The 17,971-nt window shown below is 40.3% G+C and overlaps 2 protein-coding genes across 4 annotated transcripts in view; one reads left to right on the top strand and one right to left on the bottom strand.

The window, feature by feature from the left end:
* SKA2 (spindle and kinetochore associated complex subunit 2) overlaps nt 1–3,937 on the bottom strand; it is a 62,870-nt gene extending 58,933 nt beyond the window's left edge. The window contains exons 1-2 of the mRNA XM_056814656.1: nt 3,713–3,937; nt 3,139–3,336 (exon numbers count right to left, since the gene is read on the bottom strand). Of these exons, the coding sequence (XP_056670634.1) occupies nt 3,139–3,336; nt 3,713–3,937 (423 nt within the window). The remainder of the gene's footprint in view (nt 1–3,138; nt 3,337–3,712) is intronic.
* The window catches only part of PRR11 (proline rich 11), a 36,406-nt gene continuing 22,184 nt past the window's right edge, over nt 3,750–17,971 (top strand). Inside the window, exons 1-9 of one of the 3 annotated variants that reach the window (XM_056816497.1) lie at nt 3,754–3,861; nt 4,220–4,307; nt 4,422–4,554; nt 5,808–5,872; nt 7,380–7,451; nt 13,727–13,877; nt 14,479–14,632; nt 14,854–14,976; nt 17,212–17,502. In XM_056816497.1, the coding sequence (XP_056672475.1) occupies nt 5,863–5,872; nt 7,380–7,451; nt 13,727–13,877; nt 14,479–14,632; nt 14,854–14,976; nt 17,212–17,502 (801 nt within the window). In that variant the 5' untranslated portion in view covers nt 3,754–3,861; nt 4,220–4,307; nt 4,422–4,554; nt 5,808–5,862. Of the gene's footprint in view, nt 3,862–4,219; nt 4,308–4,421; nt 4,555–5,760; nt 5,873–7,379; nt 7,452–13,726; nt 13,878–14,478; nt 14,633–14,853; nt 14,977–17,211; nt 17,503–17,971 lie in introns of all 3 variants that reach the window. The other 2 variants (XM_007481792.3, XM_007481794.3) reach the window with 2 other exon arrangements.

Raw genomic sequence — 17,971 nt, 5'->3', positions numbered from 1 at the left:
TTTAGAATGTTAGGGACAGTATGTGGCTCAATGGATAGACAGCCAGGCCTGAAGAGGGGAGGTTCTGAGTTCAAATATGATACTCAAGTGTAAGATACCATTCTTCACCAACATTAATTCTAAGACAGAGGGTGTTACTTAATTAAAAAAAAAAAGAATGTGACAGGAAGATATTAGAAAAAATGAAGACATCACACATTGGAAGTTGTACAATCTTAAAAATACAGATAAGAAAACATGCATTTATAAAAAAAAAAATAACATCATGGCTTAGCTGTTAAATTTCAGGACCTATTTGATTTAAGAAAAAAAAATTTAAACCCTTGCTTTCTGCTTTAGAATCAACACTATGTATTGGTTCCAAGGCAGAAGATCGGGAAGGGCTAGGCAATTAATTGTGGTCAAGTGACTTACCCAGGGTCATATAGTTGGGGAGTATACGAGATCAAATTTGAACTAGGACCTCTGTGTCTAGGTCTAGTTCTCAATCCACTGAGCTACCCAGCTGCCCCTAATTTGATTTTTTTGAGGCAATTGTACTCACTAATTATACTGTGGTGTTTAAAATTTTTGCCAGTGTTGAGTTTAACTGCTTTTAAGTGGATTAATCCCAGAAACATTAAGAATGATTTGACCATTCTAAAATGGCTAGGAATAAAATGGAGAGGAAAAAAAAAGTTTAGCATGGAAAACAACATTCACATTTACAGGTGGCAAGAATTAAAACTTAAGCAGGATACTTAAGTGGCACTGGAAATGAGAGCCAAGACAAGTTTAAAGCATATGTGAAATATCACTTATATTACTCAAAAATGTTCACCTAACGAAAATTTCTAACAGTTTAACAGTTGGCAAGATTTGCTAAAGATACCCTTGAAACTGTTCAAAAACATAAGTAATTCAGGGAGGTAACATCTATGTTGGCAGAATTCATTTACCAAAACTTTATTTAAAAATTTACAAAGTGGTTGCTAGGGTGAAGTATCATAGCTTAGAGGTCTTTTTAATTATGGCAAATTCTTTTAAGGATTCATAGATCTACTAGGAGAGGTGCTGGGATTGGAAAAAGCTAGACAAACAAGTATGTGCTAAGTAAACCAAAAGTTGTGAGCCAGCCTCAGTTGCCTCACCTGCAGTGATTCTTCTGCATCTACAAAAACTTATATCTGTAGAGTCCTTTGTAAATATCTCTCAAAATGCAGAAATAATGCAGCTCCTCAAAGAATTTACTAGTTCAACAAATGAAAAGCACAATTATTTCTGAAACAATTACATAAAATTATCAACTTTTGATATGAAAATAATTTCACTAACCTAAAAATGAATCTAAATTAATTTTAATGGAAGAGGACCAAACTAGAGGGATTATATAATGCCTTTGATTAGAAATCGATCCATCATCCAGTAGAGAACCAAAGAAAGTGAAAGTTTTTCATGAATACAACAAAGGATGAAAACCATCTTTCTTTCTGGAACATAACCTAAAAAGTGATAACCTTGAAAGAATGATCACAATTACCTTAGAATGGGGGCAGGGAGAATCAATAAGCATAATTTTTTTCACAAATTAAAATAAAAATTATTGGCCCTCTTAAAAGAGGTTAATTTTCGCCCCCTGTACCAGATAAACCATAGGCTGAAATACCAGAGTATTTCTGCAGTCCACATCATAACATACTTTTCATCCCAAGGTTCTCCACTACTTAAATCTCTCTTCTTATCTCATATTTGCTCACGCACATCTTCTATACAAGCATTCACTTCATTCCCTTTTCCCACTTCCAACTCCTCATAGTCTTCCAAACCACACCCTAAGTTTGGGATAGTCTATTCTCTCACATATGCTAGATTACTTTCTACAGTTTCTCAAAAATATATTTAAAATGTATTCAATTTCGGCCAGAATCCTTGCCCTTTATCTTTGAGTCTTACCTGTTTAAAGTTGTCCCAATTCAAACACTCAATATGCACCTAAGATGAGCATGATTCTATGCTAAGTATTGCCACGAGTGCCTCACTATGTGCTGCAGTACTTGGCTATCAACACTGATGTTCTTTAAAAGTTTGGTAACATTTCATTCTTAAAAATTTGGAACTGAATAAAATATTCATCAGCTGATATAACTTTCTTGTGGAAAAGTAAAATTGTAGTTCATTTTCAAAAAGCTCTGCGGGGGGGGGGGGGGGGCACCAAACTCTACCAAACTTGGAAGCATTTTTTGAGAACACAGTATGAAGCTGATAAAGGTGATGTGATTCTCATTATTAGTTTCTCTAAAAGTTTGAGAAACGAGGTTAGAACAATAATTCACTGAACAGTTTTCTAATTATTTAATATGGTCGCTATTCAAAATTAACTACCCAGTTAGTGAACATTTTAAAAACTGCTCATGAGAGATGGAGGATTAAAAGTTAAAACATTAAGCGCCACCACACCTCCCCATCTTAACCAAGGCCTCACGTTAAATACCTTTCTAACGCTCTAAGAGGGCTGCAATGGGATTTGGAGACAAGGAAGGGAGGGAGGCGGGGAGCGGGGTGCTGCTCCTCTCTGGGTCCCCCCTGGCTCGAGCCAATCAAGGCGTCAAAAGGAAGCCTGGGCAGCTGCTCGCAGGGGGAAGGCAGCACATGCACCCAAGCGGGCGAAGCAGCAGCACGGCGAGGCGAGGCGAGGCGAGGCGTGGCGGTCGGTAGGGAAGGAAGGTCGTTTCTCCCGAGAAGCTCCCGGTAGAGGAGGGAAGCCAGCGAGGCTGAGGAGAGTTCAAGCCCAGGATCCCCTCCCCCCAATGCATAGCGCGCGCCGCACCGCCCCCCCCCCCCAGCCCCAGCCCCAGACTGAAGGGGAATGTGGGGGAGGGGAAGGCACAGGAAACAAGGGAACGGGGGAGGACGAGCGAGGGGAGGAATGGGAGGGAAGGAGAAAGAGGAAAGAAAGAGAGAGAAAGAGAGAGAGAGAGAGAGAGACAGAGACAGAGACAGAGACAGAGACAGAGAGAGAGAGAGAAAGAGAGAAAGAGAGAAAGAGAAAGCCCCTAGGTTGGTCCCCTCCAGCCCACCTCGGCGACCTTTTCCTCAGCCCCAAAGTCACCCCTCTCCTCGGCGGGGGTGGCTTCCCATCTAGTCCCTTCCCTCTCACACCTGGGGATGAATGAAACCGACCCAACGGGAGCGAATGGTACGACCCGTGCCCCACCCCCAACCGGCTCTGGTCGCGGGGAAAGTGCAGTCTGCTTCCCGCCGTCCCGCACACGCCTCCTTCGGTCCCTCCTCCCCAAGCGGGGTAGGATCCACGAGCAGATCCACAAGCTCTCTTCCCGCCCCACCCCTCTCCGCCCCCTCCAGGTTGTGTGTGAACCAGGCAAGTCAAACGGCCACGTAGGAAACGAATCGGCCTATCGGAGTCCCCCTGCAGGAGTGTAAATGGTTCAACCCGAAAGACATTCCATGCCCCCATCACCACTCCTTTCCGGACCCCGATTCCTCCCGCCACCCTCCAACCCCCATAGCATGTGAATGGACCAACCCCGCCCCTTCTACAGGCACACGGGAGCCGATCCATTCAAACCTTCTAGGGGGAAATCTGGGACGCAGGTTGCACCATCTACCCCCAAGAGGGAGGGAACGCGAGGGCTACCCCATTCGTGAACCCCAACTAGATAGATGGAATCCCACGGCCCCGATTCCTCGGCATCTCCCGCCATTTCCTTCCCGCGTTCCCCGGATGTAACTTGTTCCCCGCGGCGGTTAAACGGGCCCAGGCGGTGGCGACTCCCTTCAGCTGGGGAGGGGGTGAAGGCAGAATCAAGTATCTGTGCAGCCTGAGATTCCCAGAGGCTCTATTGTGCTTCCTCCTTTCTCCTGGTAAAAGGAGCGCATAAATCCATCTCCTTAGTTTCACACTCACCATCACTTCCAGTTTAGTGACCGCCGCCTCCATGTTGAATAGTTGACATTCCTCAGGCGGCGGCGGCAGTGGTTAAGCCCTCGAACCCAAACGTTGCTAGCATGAAGCATCTCCATTGGACAGCTGTCACACAGTGCGGTACATCCATTGGCTCTCTCGCTTCACCGCCGCCCGCCCATTGGAGCTTGGGTCCCTCCCTCAGAATGAAACAGACCCTCCTGTTGGGCAAAGGCACAAAACGTCGCATTGGGATTGGGTCCCTTCTACGTTTTTTCTATTGGTTGCTCCTACTTTTTTCTTTCAATTTTATTGCAGAATTTCGGCAGAATCAAGCTTCTTAATGGTAGACTTGGAAGAAACTTCAGCCAATCAAACAAGAACTTCCATAAGCCACTTTGTAAAGGTGGGGTACCTCCCCCACAACCTAATTCATACAAAAAGCGCCACTACTTCGATTGGCCAGAGAGTGGGGATGTCTCACCCAATCACAAAATACCTTCTCTTCTTTCCTCAACAGGAAAGCTAATGGAGAGAGATGATGGCTCTGATTGGTCCGCCCATGCCAAGGGTTTAATTTTGAATTCTCTCAGATGCTGCAGCCAGAGAGGACATTACCCAGACTCTGTTTACTTCCCGGGGCTCTTATACTAGTAAGTGCAGGGAGATCTTCCCTCGTTTTTCCCGGGATCTAGCAGCTTGGTATTGCTTTTCGTATTTTCCGTGCTTGCAGAGGGAGGCTAGTTTGGGTGGTAGAAGGAGGAGAAAAGGGATGAGATGGGGTAGGCAGAACTTGCCAGCACCAATAGAAGAATTTGTCGATCTCTTCTGCTGACAGCACTTCTCCACCCTCGTGTCCACAATACAAATTATCTGGGACTATTCAGTTTCTTTTAGCATGGTCACAGCAAAATAAGGCACCTATGTCGTATTCTGATGTATTCTGTGCAGTTCTAGCAACAGCCGACGTATTCGGCGCCTGTTGGGCGTATTGGGTGTGCCTGCTAGCGACCTAAGGAAAAGACTGGCACCCATGAGTTAGAGAACAAAGCAACACAATATAAAAGATTAAATTAAATATAATTAAGCGACAAAATTAGTGATAAACTCGTGCTTGAGAGAAGTGGGTAGCAAATCAAAAGTAGTCAGTAATTTTTTTTTTGTTTGAACCCAACCTATGATTTCATGCATTTAGAGTGTGAAAATTCCTTCCTTCAATGCAAATCTGTAATTCGTACTTTTAGTCACGGGGAGCTAAGAGACTGATTTGTCCATGGTAGCACAACCAGAATGTGTGTTCCAGTTAAGACTCAGCTTAGTTTTTCCTAATTCCGAGGTGGCCTTCTATTTGACCATACTGCCTGTCAGTGATTTTAACTATATATGATATACAGACTAGGTGCCTGTATCTCTATTTTTTATTGCACTCTTTCTTTTCCCTTATTACATTTCACCTGCCATAATTATTTATGTATATGTCTTATCTATTCCCTATTAGTGCATTAACTTCTTGAAGGAAGGTTGTTTGTCTTGCCCTAGAAAGAAGTGCCTAGCATAAAATCTTGCACATACTTCAATCCTTGAGGTAGAGGTGGCTTCTTAAATCATGCACGTCTTTGGCACTGGTGAAGGCTATAAACAATTTCTTTGAATAGTCACATTGATAATTGAAGGAAATGCTAAATTTCAGTTTGTGGTTAATGAAAATAAAGATGTAATTTTTTTCTTACCCCATCCAAGTACCATTTACCCTATTCTGACCATACTTTCTTCTCTCTCTAACCTCAACCTACAAATTAGAAATTTCAACTATATATTGTCCTCTACTCTTGAATCTTTTGCCTTTTATTTAACCACAGCCTTGGATTACTCCTTCCTACCTTCTACCTCCTCTACTCCTATTCAGAGCCATTGAATGAAGCTGCAGGACCCACAATATTGCTGAATAAATTTACAAATTCATGTTATCAAGTAAGTCCTTACTGCAACTAAGCAGTTCCTTTATTTCTCTCCGATTCTGAATCTCACTCCCCTAGATGCTGTCCCAAATCTCTTTCTTCCTCAGACCCCCAGGCCTTTTCCTCTATCCTTTCTCTCACCTTGCCTCTATGGGGGAAAAAAGGCTATTTGATATGATATTCTTCTCTCATCCCTCTACATGTATACTTGATCCATTCTACTCCAGCATATTCCATCTTTAACCATCCCCTCTCAAACCTCTCCCTATCAGCTGGTTCCCTCATTACCACCCTCAAACACACTCAAGTCTTTCCTATACTTACAAAACCTTTATTAAAACATACTGTCCCCTAAAGTAATCATCCTGTATCTCTCTTCCCTTTCTTAGCCAAACTTCTCAAAAACGTTTTCTACTCTCCCTGCCTCCACTTCCTCTTTCCTTTATCAATCCTTTGCAATCTGGTTTTTTACTTCATCACTCAACTGAAACTGCTCTTTCCAATGTTTCCAAGGATATCTTAATTGCTCATTTAGATAGTCTTTTTGCTATCTAAATCCTTCCCAGCCTATCAGCTACTTTTGACATGTTATAGAAGTCTCCTTCCTGGAAACTCTCTCTTCTCTGGGTTTTTGTGACACTATTTACTCCTGATTTGCTTCCTGCCTCTCTGTCTATTCCTTGTCAGTCTCCTTTGCTGAGTCATCATCCATATCACATCTCTTAATTATGGTGAACCCTCTTCTCTCTTACTTCTATAATTTTTCTTTTGATACCATCATCAGTTACTGGGAAATATCTCTATGCATATGATTCCTCCATCTATATATTTATATTCAACCCTAGTCTCTCCTTGATCACCATTTGATTACTGGACATTTCAAACAATGTCCTGAAAACATCTCGAACTCAACATGTACAAAACTAAACTCAATATCTTTGTCCTAAACCCTTCCTATTTCTGAAACTCATTATTTCTCTCAGAGATGCCATCATCCTTCCCGTGTCTCAAGAATGTAATCTTGGCCATTATTCTAAACTCCTTACTTTCTCTTATCCCATATTTTTCCTCACTTTTGTACCCCTTTTCTCTACTTGTATAGCTACCATCTTATTTTAGGTGCTCATTGCTACATGATTAAATTGTTGCAATTGCCTCCTAATTGGTCTACCTATGTTGTATCACTACATTCTAGTCTATCCTATACACTGATGCCAAAGGAATCTTTTTTTTAAACCATTACCTTCTGTCTTAGAATATATCCTAAGTATCAGTTCCAAGACAGAAGAGTAATAAGGGGTAGGCAATGGGGGATAAGTGACTTGCCCATGGTCACACAGCTAGGAACAGAGGCATCTCAGACACTATTTTCTGCATAATGCTTTTCCTGATCCCCCAGCCACTAATACCCTCTCTCTTAAACTCCTTTGCATTTATGTACTTTGTATATATTGGTATTTATTAGATTTATAATAATGCTACAAGTAAATCTATATGTATTTCTTTTCTCTTCCATACAGGTTTTTGGCAAATAGAGATTGTTTCATTCCTTATATTTGTATCCTTGGACACAGTGCAGTGCCTGGAACAAAGTAGGTGCTTACTAAATGCTTGCTTTCTTGATTGATTTAATCCTTTTCAAATCAAACTCAACTCAGTAGACAAGGATTAGTGGGAGACACTAAAGGATTTTGAACAGTAATATTACTTGGTCTCATGCTTAGAAAACCATAAAAAGCTAGGACAGTAGCCCAAACAAGAGATAGCAAAGAAGAACTTTTATTAGGGTGGTAGCATTGAGGAAGAAGAGGGGCAGATGGGAGAGATGAGGTAGACTCAATGGGGTTTCTTAATGAATTAGATATTGTATAAATGGAGATTTTGAACCCCAGACTTCAATCCCCAGAAGTCCTTGGTATTTCCCAGAATTCCCTATAATCTCTCCTGAGTCCCCAGGTTGGGGAGATCACAATTGGTATTTAACTGGCAGTAAAGCCTCCCATGCCTCTCTGCCATTGCAATGATGTAGGAAGTATAGTGGTAAGCTAAGCTAAGCACAGGGATTCTGAATGGGCTAATTAGCTAATTCCTTGATTTCTAATAATCCTTAATAAACCTAATAAAATACAATATTTTATTATTAGAGATAATTTAATTTTTACAATATAGAGTCAAGAGTCAGAACTAGTACTGAGGCTTCACCTATCAGATACTAGAAGAATGATGGTGCACCTAAGTCAGGAAGAATCATAGTGTAGTAAATAGTGCTATATTTGCAGTCAGTAAGACTTGGGTTCAAATTCTGCCATAGCCTCTTACTAGCTGTGTGCCTTTGGGCAAGTCACTTACTCTCCCAAGGTCTAGGTTTCCTCATCTGTTCATTCAAGTTGAACTTCATGGCTTCTAAGTACCTTTCCATGCAAAAGCTCTGGTCCTTTTGTGAAATTCATTCTCTAACAAATTCAGTCTGAAATAATGATGGAATATTGACATATTCTCTAAGCAGTTGTAATTGTGTTTAGGATATAAGGCTTGGGTCAAGGTTGGTGATATAGACTTAGTAACTCATCTACACAAAGGTGTTAACTGAAGCTCTGTAAGTGAATAAGAGGGCTAGGCCTGGAGACCAGGAGGTCCTGGGTTCAAATCTGTACTCAGTCACTTCCTAGCTGTATGACCCTGGGCAAGTCACTTAATCTCATTTGCTCAGCCCTTACTGCTCTTCTACCTTGGTACAAATCAATTCTAAGAGGTTAAAAAAATATATGTTGTAGAGGGAGAAAAAATAAAGACTATTCACCCTAAGAAGTCAGAAGAGAAACAGAACTAGTAAGAAAAGGAGTCGTTACAGAGAAAAGACAGTGTGTGGTGGCTCAGAAGCTAGGGGAAAATAAATTAACCAGAATTGCAAATATATCAAGGGGCCTTCTCCATGTTACTTGGGGTTGCCATTGTGTGACTCAAGGGAAGGAGGTAGAATAGAATAATTCTAGGCCAGGACCCCCTTTCCCTAAGGAGAGTAAAGGGGCCACATTTCTCACTTCCTCTCCTGGCAGAAAATCAAGGCTCCCTTGAAGAAGGGTTCAGGGAAAAGAGGCCAGACAAGTAAAAGAGTTTAGTGAAACTAAGGTAACCAAGAAAAGAGAAATTCAATCCAAAAACAATTTATTAGGCATATGGCAAGATCCTTTCTAGTTTTGTATCTATGATCCTATTTATGCATGACACCATGCTGGGGCCCTGGGGGGAGGGGAGGAGGAAAATAGTTTCTGCCTTCAAGAATCCTACATTTCCATTAGGGAAGACACAACACTGCACATAAATAAATATATTGTGTGGACAAAATATAATGCAAAGTAATTTTAGGAAGGAGAACATTCTAAAAAGGAGAGAGGGGTGTCAAGAAAAGCCTTAAGTAGGAAGTGTGTTTTGAAGATTAAGGAATCTGTGAAATGGAAGTAACAAAGAGCTATTTCCCAAATTGGGAGAACCATTTTGCAAATGAATGGAGATGGGAAATGGAATGTCAAGTATAGGGAACAGCCAGTAGGCCCAAACATCCATAACTTCTAAACCTTAGAAGGAGCCTCAACAATGAATCATGTACACCTTGTATTAGGAAGTTGCACTAAAGATTCCTAAATATTGCCAACTTTTACCTGTCCTCCTAGATTTCAATATATATTCCTTTAGCTTATCTGGTTCCTGTTTTAAATAGCACTACAATATCAAAAATAATCCAAAATAAAAATACATTTGTAATTCATTGTGCTGTGTTTTAGGGGAGGAAAAAAAATACTTTTGAGAGTCATGAAACAAGGAGTTTTTGACCCAGGTGAGCAGTTTAGATCCCACCTGACCCATCAGTGGGATTCATGTCACTCATGGGATCATGAAATGATTTTAGGAAAGATAATAATTATAAATGCTTAATGCTTCAGGGAAAAATACTATACTCCTTGAATTTGAGCGTTACTCTGCAAAATTCCCAATTTCATTATGTACATATACTGAGTTTTTGTTTTTGAAACTCAGTCTCTCTATCTCATCCAAGCTGGAAGTGCAAGTGGTCCCATTCTATTACTAATCAGCATGGAAGTTTTGACCTATACCATTTCCCACCTCCTTCTGTAATCTAGTGACCACCCACCACCCTCCAACTGCTAGGGAAATCCCCTTTATGTGCTAGACATTGAATTGACTTACCTTACTGCAACTCCCAACACCTAAACTCAATCAGTGAACCAACTGTAACCCTGGCTAGAGCAAGTAATGTTTTTTTTTTTTTTAACCCTTAGTTTCTGTCTTAGGAACAGCTCTAAGAAGAGTCACACAGGGTAAAGTGATTGCTCCAGGGTCACACAGTTAGAAAGTGTCCGAGGTCACATTTGAACCCAGGTCCTCCCAACTCTAGGCCTGGCACTCTCTCTACTGAGCCAGCTAGCTGACTGTTCTACTCACTGCCTAATGGAGGGGTGATGGGCTCAGCATTCAGATTGAGATATTTTCTGGGATGTGGCCCAGTATAGGTATTTGTTTTGCTTCACTATGGGTTTGTAGCAGGGGATTTTTTTTCTTTTTGCTCAGTGGACATGGGAGAAAAAAAATTATTTAAAAAATCTCTGTTAGGGGGCAGGTAGGTGACTCAGTGGATTGAGAGAGTCAGGAGGCCCTAGGTTCAAATACGGTCTCAGATCCTTCCTAGCTGTGTGACCCTGGGCAAGTCACTTAACTCCCATTGCATAGCCCTTACCACTCTTCTGCCTTGAAACCAAAACACAGTATTGATTCCAAAACAGGTAAGGGTTTTTAATATATGAATACATAAATAAATAAAAATCACAACTGACAAAAGAAATAATAGAACTATAGAGGATAATATGTATCATAGCATGGTAAAAAGAGTCCTGAAATTAGAACCATGAAAGAGGATTCTGCTACTAATTTACCGGTTAGATTTGGGTAATTCCCTTAGCCCCTCTGAGCCTACTCTCATCTGTAAAATGGAGGAAAGGGAGTTATACTAGTTGACCTCATCAGACCTAAATCTATGGTCCTAATTGGGGGTGGAAGTTGGGGGGACATTAGTCAGCTTCATTTAAATTTCTTTAGGTTTTCCATTTTAAAATAACTTTCTCCATCTTGGCCCCTTCTCTGTACCCCCTACCTACTCCATGAGGCTTGTTCTGTGAAGGTTCTATAGGGATTCCAACACAGGCAACTAAATAATGCTGCCCAGGCAAAGGGGGTGGAATACATCTAACACAATATATTTCTCTTAAGAAAACCTAACTAGCCAGAACAGTATTTCTCTGTTCCATTCCAGTTGGATTATATATATATAATTATTTTAAGGATTCTTTAAGAATGAACAATAACAACCACCAAAAAAAAAAAACCTGAACAAAAAGAGGAAATATCCCAGGACAAAAGAGCTTATGGGATGCTGGTGGGGGGAGGGAAGGTGGGAAAGTAATTCATAACCACCTCCAAGCTTGGAGTTTTTCTCTGCACAGAGGATGACAGTGAATTCAAACATCAACTTCCAAGAATAAACCAGGGTGGGTCACCTACTATTTTAAGCCTGACCCTCCGTTGCCTAGCAAAGTGGCAAAAAGCAGGCCTCCCTTGCCTCCCTTGCCTCCCTCGACTCCCCACCCCCACCAAGCATCGGCTGGTGATGCCCACCCCACCTAACCCCACTCAGTGCCACATTGTTGCCTTTGGCACCTGCATTCTCCCTGGTTTCCCAATCCCTAGCAGAAAGCTATGGGAGCCAGCAGGCAGGCAGCTGAAAGGAAAGCCAGGCATAGAGGTGCATACCAAGTGCCTGGAGCCCCCTCCACTGAACAAAGGCAGAAGGCACGTGTGTAATCTGACCACAGCTGGTTGTTCCAATTCTAACAGAAGTGTGGGAAGAAGGAGTCCAGGGTTGTGATTGGAACAGGAGAGGATGGGCAAGGCTATTTCTAGTTTTGCCACTCATTTGCTCATAAGTCCAAGTGACTTCTCTTCTTACTTTTAGATTTGCCCTGTCGTTAAAGAAAACCAGTACTAGAAATAAAAATAATAATTATAATTTTTAAAATGGGGACAGCTGGGTGGCTCAGTGGGTTGAAAGCCAAGCCTAGAGATGGGAGATCCTGGATTCAAATGTGGCCTCAGACACTTCCTAGCTATGTGACCCTGAGCAAATCACTTAATCCCTATTGCCCAGCCCTTACTCTTCTTTTGTCTTGAAACTGATACACAGTTTTAATTCTAAAATGGATGATAAGAGTTAAAATAATGATGATGATGATGATGATGATGACAACACACCAAAGTTTGCAAAGTGCCTGTGGCAAAACCCAGCAAAGCTCTTTGGAAGCTTAAGATCACAACAAGCATTTTTGTAGGTTGGCAAAGAATGTCATATATATCGTTTCATTTGATTGTCACAGCAACCTTTTATGGGGTAGATATGATAATTATTATCCTCATTTTATAATTGAAAAAACTGAGACTGAGAGAGATTAAGTGAATTGTCCATGATGTGTCTAAAGTAGGATTCCAGTCAATTCCAACTCCAAGTGCCTACTCTAGCTGTTATGCCAACTAGCAGTCCTTGAAAGGTCCTTTCACAGTAGCAAAAGTTCAAACCTCTTGAGTAGGTTTCCCGAGTTGAAATTAAGAGTTTTCTAAGAAGCATGTAGCTTTTAAAATAATATTTTATATAGTATATATTTTACTATGTACTGTACTTATCCATATATATATATATATATATATATATATAATTTCAATAAAATGTTATGTAAAGTTGCTTTACAGGAATATTGTCAAATTAGTGAATTGCCTATCAATCACAAAAGGCCAAAGTAACTGAAATATTCATCCCAGAGAAGTAAAAAGGTTTGTAGATATGATTTAAATAGGTGAAAAATCAACATAGCAAAGGACTCCAGGAAAACAAAAAACAAACAAAAAACTACTACCATAGCTTATTAGTGAAAAAATAATAAATTCCAGCATGTAGCAGAGAGGGGCTGTATTCTCTACTCATTGAATAAATTTACATTTAAATGAATTATAAATTAACAAAAATTTGCTTAATTAAAAAAATTAAATTATATTTTAGAATAAACCTATTCAAAACTTTGGAAGACTCCAAATCTTAGATCTGGAATGATTCAGCTCTTTGCATGGTTTTCTATTAGAATTGTAACTTACAAGTGGTGATCAATAATTATACAATTACCTGGCTCTGTACATGGCCTATAACCCATGTGTTATTTTCTTCAGTTTATGGGAAAGATAGTCATTTTGAATGAATGAAGATTTATTAAGCACTTATATGCATTTTGGTTACAAATATAAAAATTCTTGATAGTCTCTGCCCTCAAGGAGCTTACATTCTAATAGAGGGAGGCCACACATGTAGAGGATTAGTGACCCCAAAGAATATTTTGGTTTGGAAAGTTACAAAGCTGCTGAGTAGAGTTATAGGGGAATAGACAACTCCTGAAACAATAGCAGAACTGCATCAACCATAGTTCCATAAATGGAAAGGGAGAATATGGTACACTGCATCCTCGCAGTTTTAAGAGGAGTATAGAGAAATGTGGCTTACACCCAGGCCTGGATATGGTGAACAACTGAGGCAATTATTAGTCAAGACTGACAGAGGTACCCTAGGATCGGAATTCTGGCCATGAAAAACACAAGTCCTTCTGGGCCTGAAGGCATGGTGAGGAGAAGTCAAGAGGAGTTATATCTACTTAGTAAAGTAAATAAAAACTACATAAACAGGTTTAGAGGCCAAAAAAAAGCCTTCTTCTTCCTCCTTCCCTCCCAACTTAAATCTTTGTTTACAATTTCTCTGTAGAAAAAATGACCAAGCACAAATATCGGAGAAGAAGGAAATTGAGAGCCAGAATGTTATTCAAAAAGAGAAAAGCTTGTCCCCCTGATCCCATTCCACCTATTTCTCCTCCTTCCTCTCCTTTATCATCTCCAACTCTACCTCCACTTGAAAGGTAAGCCCTGATTCAGAGTAGAGGAAATTGTAGCTATTTAGTTAGAATTTTGTGTTACTTAAGAGAATGGCCCAGATTGAGGGCTTTCAGTCTATTAGTGCTCGTCAAGGGGATTTGATAAACATATCAGGGGGTGTGGGAGTGAAGGGCATGTATAGAAAGACTAGAACAGATAACTATGAGATGGAGGAAAGGATACGCTCAGCTAAAAAGCAATTTTGGGAGGGATGGGTGAACCTTTAAAAAGAATTACATCTTAGGGCAACTAAGTGGCTCAATGGATAGAGAGCCAGGCCAAGAGATGTAAGGTCCTGGGTTCAAATGTGATCTGGGTAAGTCACTTAACTCCCATTGCCTAGCCCCTTACTGCCTTGGAACTGTATCAATTCTAAATCAGGAGGCACAGATTTAAAAAAAAAGGAGAATTACATCTCTTTTCTCCCTTGCCTTCTCTCACCCACCCCTAACCCCTTTAGAATGTCTCTGTGCCTATTCTACTGCCCATGTAGAAATATGTCTTTTACCTGTAGAAGTAGGGTTCAGGGCTAACATTCTGTACTCAGAGGCATATCTTTGGGTTTCCTTATTTTCACCCCTACAGGACGATAGATGCCCCTCCTACAAATAAAGGTTGTGGCCAAATTTGGCCAACATTAGCCTGGAATATCACATTTTCCAGCGTGAAGAATCCAGTGAAATTCTTGGCAAAGAAGGTGTGGTCTTTCTATTACTGTTGCCAGAGCAGTATTACACAGGTATGGTTTTGACTAGATTCATTTCAAGTTTTCCCTATATGTGTGTATTCAGATAAATGACCCTCTGAAATCTTAATCATAGGAGATCACAACATGAAATGTGAAAATTTTTTAGGCGTTTGATTGTAAGATAATGGTTCGTGTGCCAGGTTTTTGTCTTGTTTCATTCACTTTGGGCTTCATGCCTCTGGGATTCAGTCTTGTTTCTTTCTGAGCTTTAGAATTTAGAGATTTGGAAAGATCGCCTGTTTCCATCCCGTATCTACTTCCGGGAACTTGGCCTGCTCAGACAGCAGGTTTATAAGCTGGAAAATGAATTCTACAAGCTCCAGGAAGCACTGAAGGTCAGTAACAAGTTATATATCTAAAACACAATTTCTGCTTTTTGTTTACAGAATTCGAGCTATTGTCCCCTTTAGATTTTAGTCAGGTAATGGAAAATATCAAAACATAGCTACACAGACAGAAGATACTATATTCAGAATAAGTAACAGTTCAATTCCTTTCCTCTTTAAAATTTATAAAATGTTCATTTTTTTCCTTCCCTCCCCACATCGGAAAAAAAGCAAAATAGAAATAGAACCCTTGTAATCAATATGCATAATCACACAAAACAAATTCCCATATTGGCCATACCCCAAAATGTGTTTCCTATATAGTTAGCCCATCCCTTCTCTGTTGGGAAGCATGTTGCATCCTTCATCTTTGGTCCTCTGGAATCTGGCCATAGTCTTACAAATCAATTTCTAGAATTCTAGAATTTCTCAGTTGTAAATATAACCTGTTAACAGTGTGCTTAATGTGCTTAATGGCTGGACAGTGAGTGACTTAGTGAAGCAGTTGGACAGTCAGGTTCATACCTAATAGATCTCCAAGCAGGTGAGACTAAGCTCTCCTGCTGAGAAGGAAAGGCATGACTCACCTCAATCAGTCAATAGCCACAAGCATTTAGTAAGTGCCTGCTGTGTGTCAAGCAGTATGCTCCATCATCAGTCACTGAACTGATAAGAGTTCTGAAGCCTTTTGAATTTATTTTCCCTTACCTTTACATTATTCTCCTTGTTTTTCTCATTTTGCTTTGTACTTGCTCATACAACTTCCCCATTTTTTCTGAATTATTTCTATTCAGCAATCTTTATAATGTTCCATTCCATTCATATTCTATAATTTGCTCAGCTATCCCCAAGTTGATGAATGCCAACTCTCCTTACAGTTCTATCCCACAAAAAGTGTTGCTATGGATATTTTCCACATATGTGGAACCACCTATCTTCACACACTCTTAAAAATGTTCTTTTGTGTTTTTTTTTCCTTCCAAAGTGCCTTTGATTTTCATTTCATTTTTTTTCCCCACTCACTTGACATTTATTGAGCATCAGAGCAAGGTATAAGGGGCTGGGGAGTAAACAAAAAGCTCATATTTCTATAGTAGTTTGAGTTTACAAAGCACATAGTACCCATACCATTATTATGTATATTATTATTATTTTATATTTAAGAAAATAAATATTACATATATGGAACTGATTTCAAATTTATAAAAAATCAACTTGATTACATGCATAAATAAATTGCAAAGGGACAGCTAGGTAGCACAGTGAATAGAGTGCCAGGCCTGGAGTTGGGAAGATCTGTATTCAATTCTGGCCACAAACACTTCCTAGCTGTGATGTGTGCCCCTGGGCAAGTCACTTAATTCAAATTGCTTACCCTTTGCTTCTCTTCTGTCTTAGAATTGATATTAAAACAGAAGGTAAGGATTTCGAACAAAACAAAAAATTGTAGGAGAAGGAGGGAAATCTGAAGGGTGGTTGAGGTATAGAGACACTTATGGGTCTCCGGCCCTAGTCAGAAACAATCCTAGTCTAAGAGTTGATCTCATAAACAAATAATTTGTGCTCATTGACCTGAGGGAAGCCTCCCTCAGATCCCAGAATTTATAACTAGATCTGGAAATAACATATCTTTAAAATACTTTAACATTTTCTGATTCTCTGACAAAGGGCCACATGACAACTGTTTTGTTTTTTTTTTAACCCTTACCTTCTGTTTTGGAATCAATGCTAAGTATTGGTTCCAAAGTAGAAGAGTGGTAAGGACTGGGCAATGGGAGTTAAGTGACTTGCCCAGGGTCACACAACTAGAAAGTGTCTGAGGTCAGATTTGAACCCAAGACCTCCTGTCTTCAGCCCTGGCTCTCAATCGACTGAGCCACCCAGCTGCCCCCCACATGCCATCTCTTTTAAATCATCCCTTGGCTCTGCCCTGTAGTCCTTTGTCTCTTCTCCACCCTGGCTAAAATTTTATTAGATATAGTTAACTATTAGCTTCATTTGGGCATTTAAATATCTCAGTACTAAATCCATAATTAATAAAAATAAACCACGTCTGCTAGCAGCCATTCTTGAAATGTTAATTAAAGCCTCAAACTTATGACCTAGGCCCTTCTGCCTAAATTCATACACTAAATCAAATGAAGTAATCTTTTTATAAAGCACTTAGCACAGTGCTTTACACATCATAAGTGCTATTATGTAAGTTCTGTTATTATTATTAACTTTGATCATATTTTCTTTCAGACCTCTCAGACCCCTGCCTCAGAGTGTTCCGTGTGCCGGGACGGGCACAAAACATGTCACTTGGGGGCTCAACTTCCAGAGGATCTTGCCCAAACTCAAACCACTATTCAAGAATCAGTACCCATAATCCTGCCAGTGAAACAGCAGCCTTCAGTTCTCCCTCTTCCTCTTCCTCCTTCTATTCCCCTTCCTCCACCTCCACCACCTCCACCACCTCCACCACCTCTGCCTCTTCCACCACGCTCAGTACCTTTGTTGCTCAAAAAAGTTGATCGCACTAAAACTCTTCAGGTAAGAGGCAATGTCAGTGATTTTGTTTTTTTCCAACAAGGGGGTCTGATGTAATACATATTGGGTGTTTCAAGATAGTTCACAAAGGAGAGCACCTCTTCTGGGAGCTTACTCCTGGCTCAAGGTTCTCTGGCTTTTTGAATTCAGCAAACTTGATTTTTTTTCAGAATCCTTTTAGAGGTGATTGCGTCCTAATGGTTTGGTCCACATGTTTCATGCATTTATAAACCAAAAGGCCGATTTATTTGCCTACCTAAAGAAAAAGAACTGCAGTTTATTGGAATAATTCTGTCAGTTGATCCCTACCTTCTCTTCCTAGAAGATAAACCTATATAAGACCCAAATTAAAATCATACTTTTGCTAGGTAATGGCAGAATGAGAATAAAGATCTAGTTATTAAGGGAGAAATGTTATCAAGCTATTCACTGAAGTGATGTAACTGGTCAGCTAAATAGAATGTGCAAAGGT

The sequence above is a fragment of the Monodelphis domestica genome, chromosome 2 (assembly GCF_027887165.1).
Source record: "Monodelphis domestica isolate mMonDom1 chromosome 2, mMonDom1.pri, whole genome shotgun sequence".
NCBI lineage: Eukaryota > Metazoa > Chordata > Mammalia > Didelphimorphia > Didelphidae > Monodelphis > Monodelphis domestica.
This window is presented reverse-complemented; position numbering and strand designations above follow the sequence as displayed.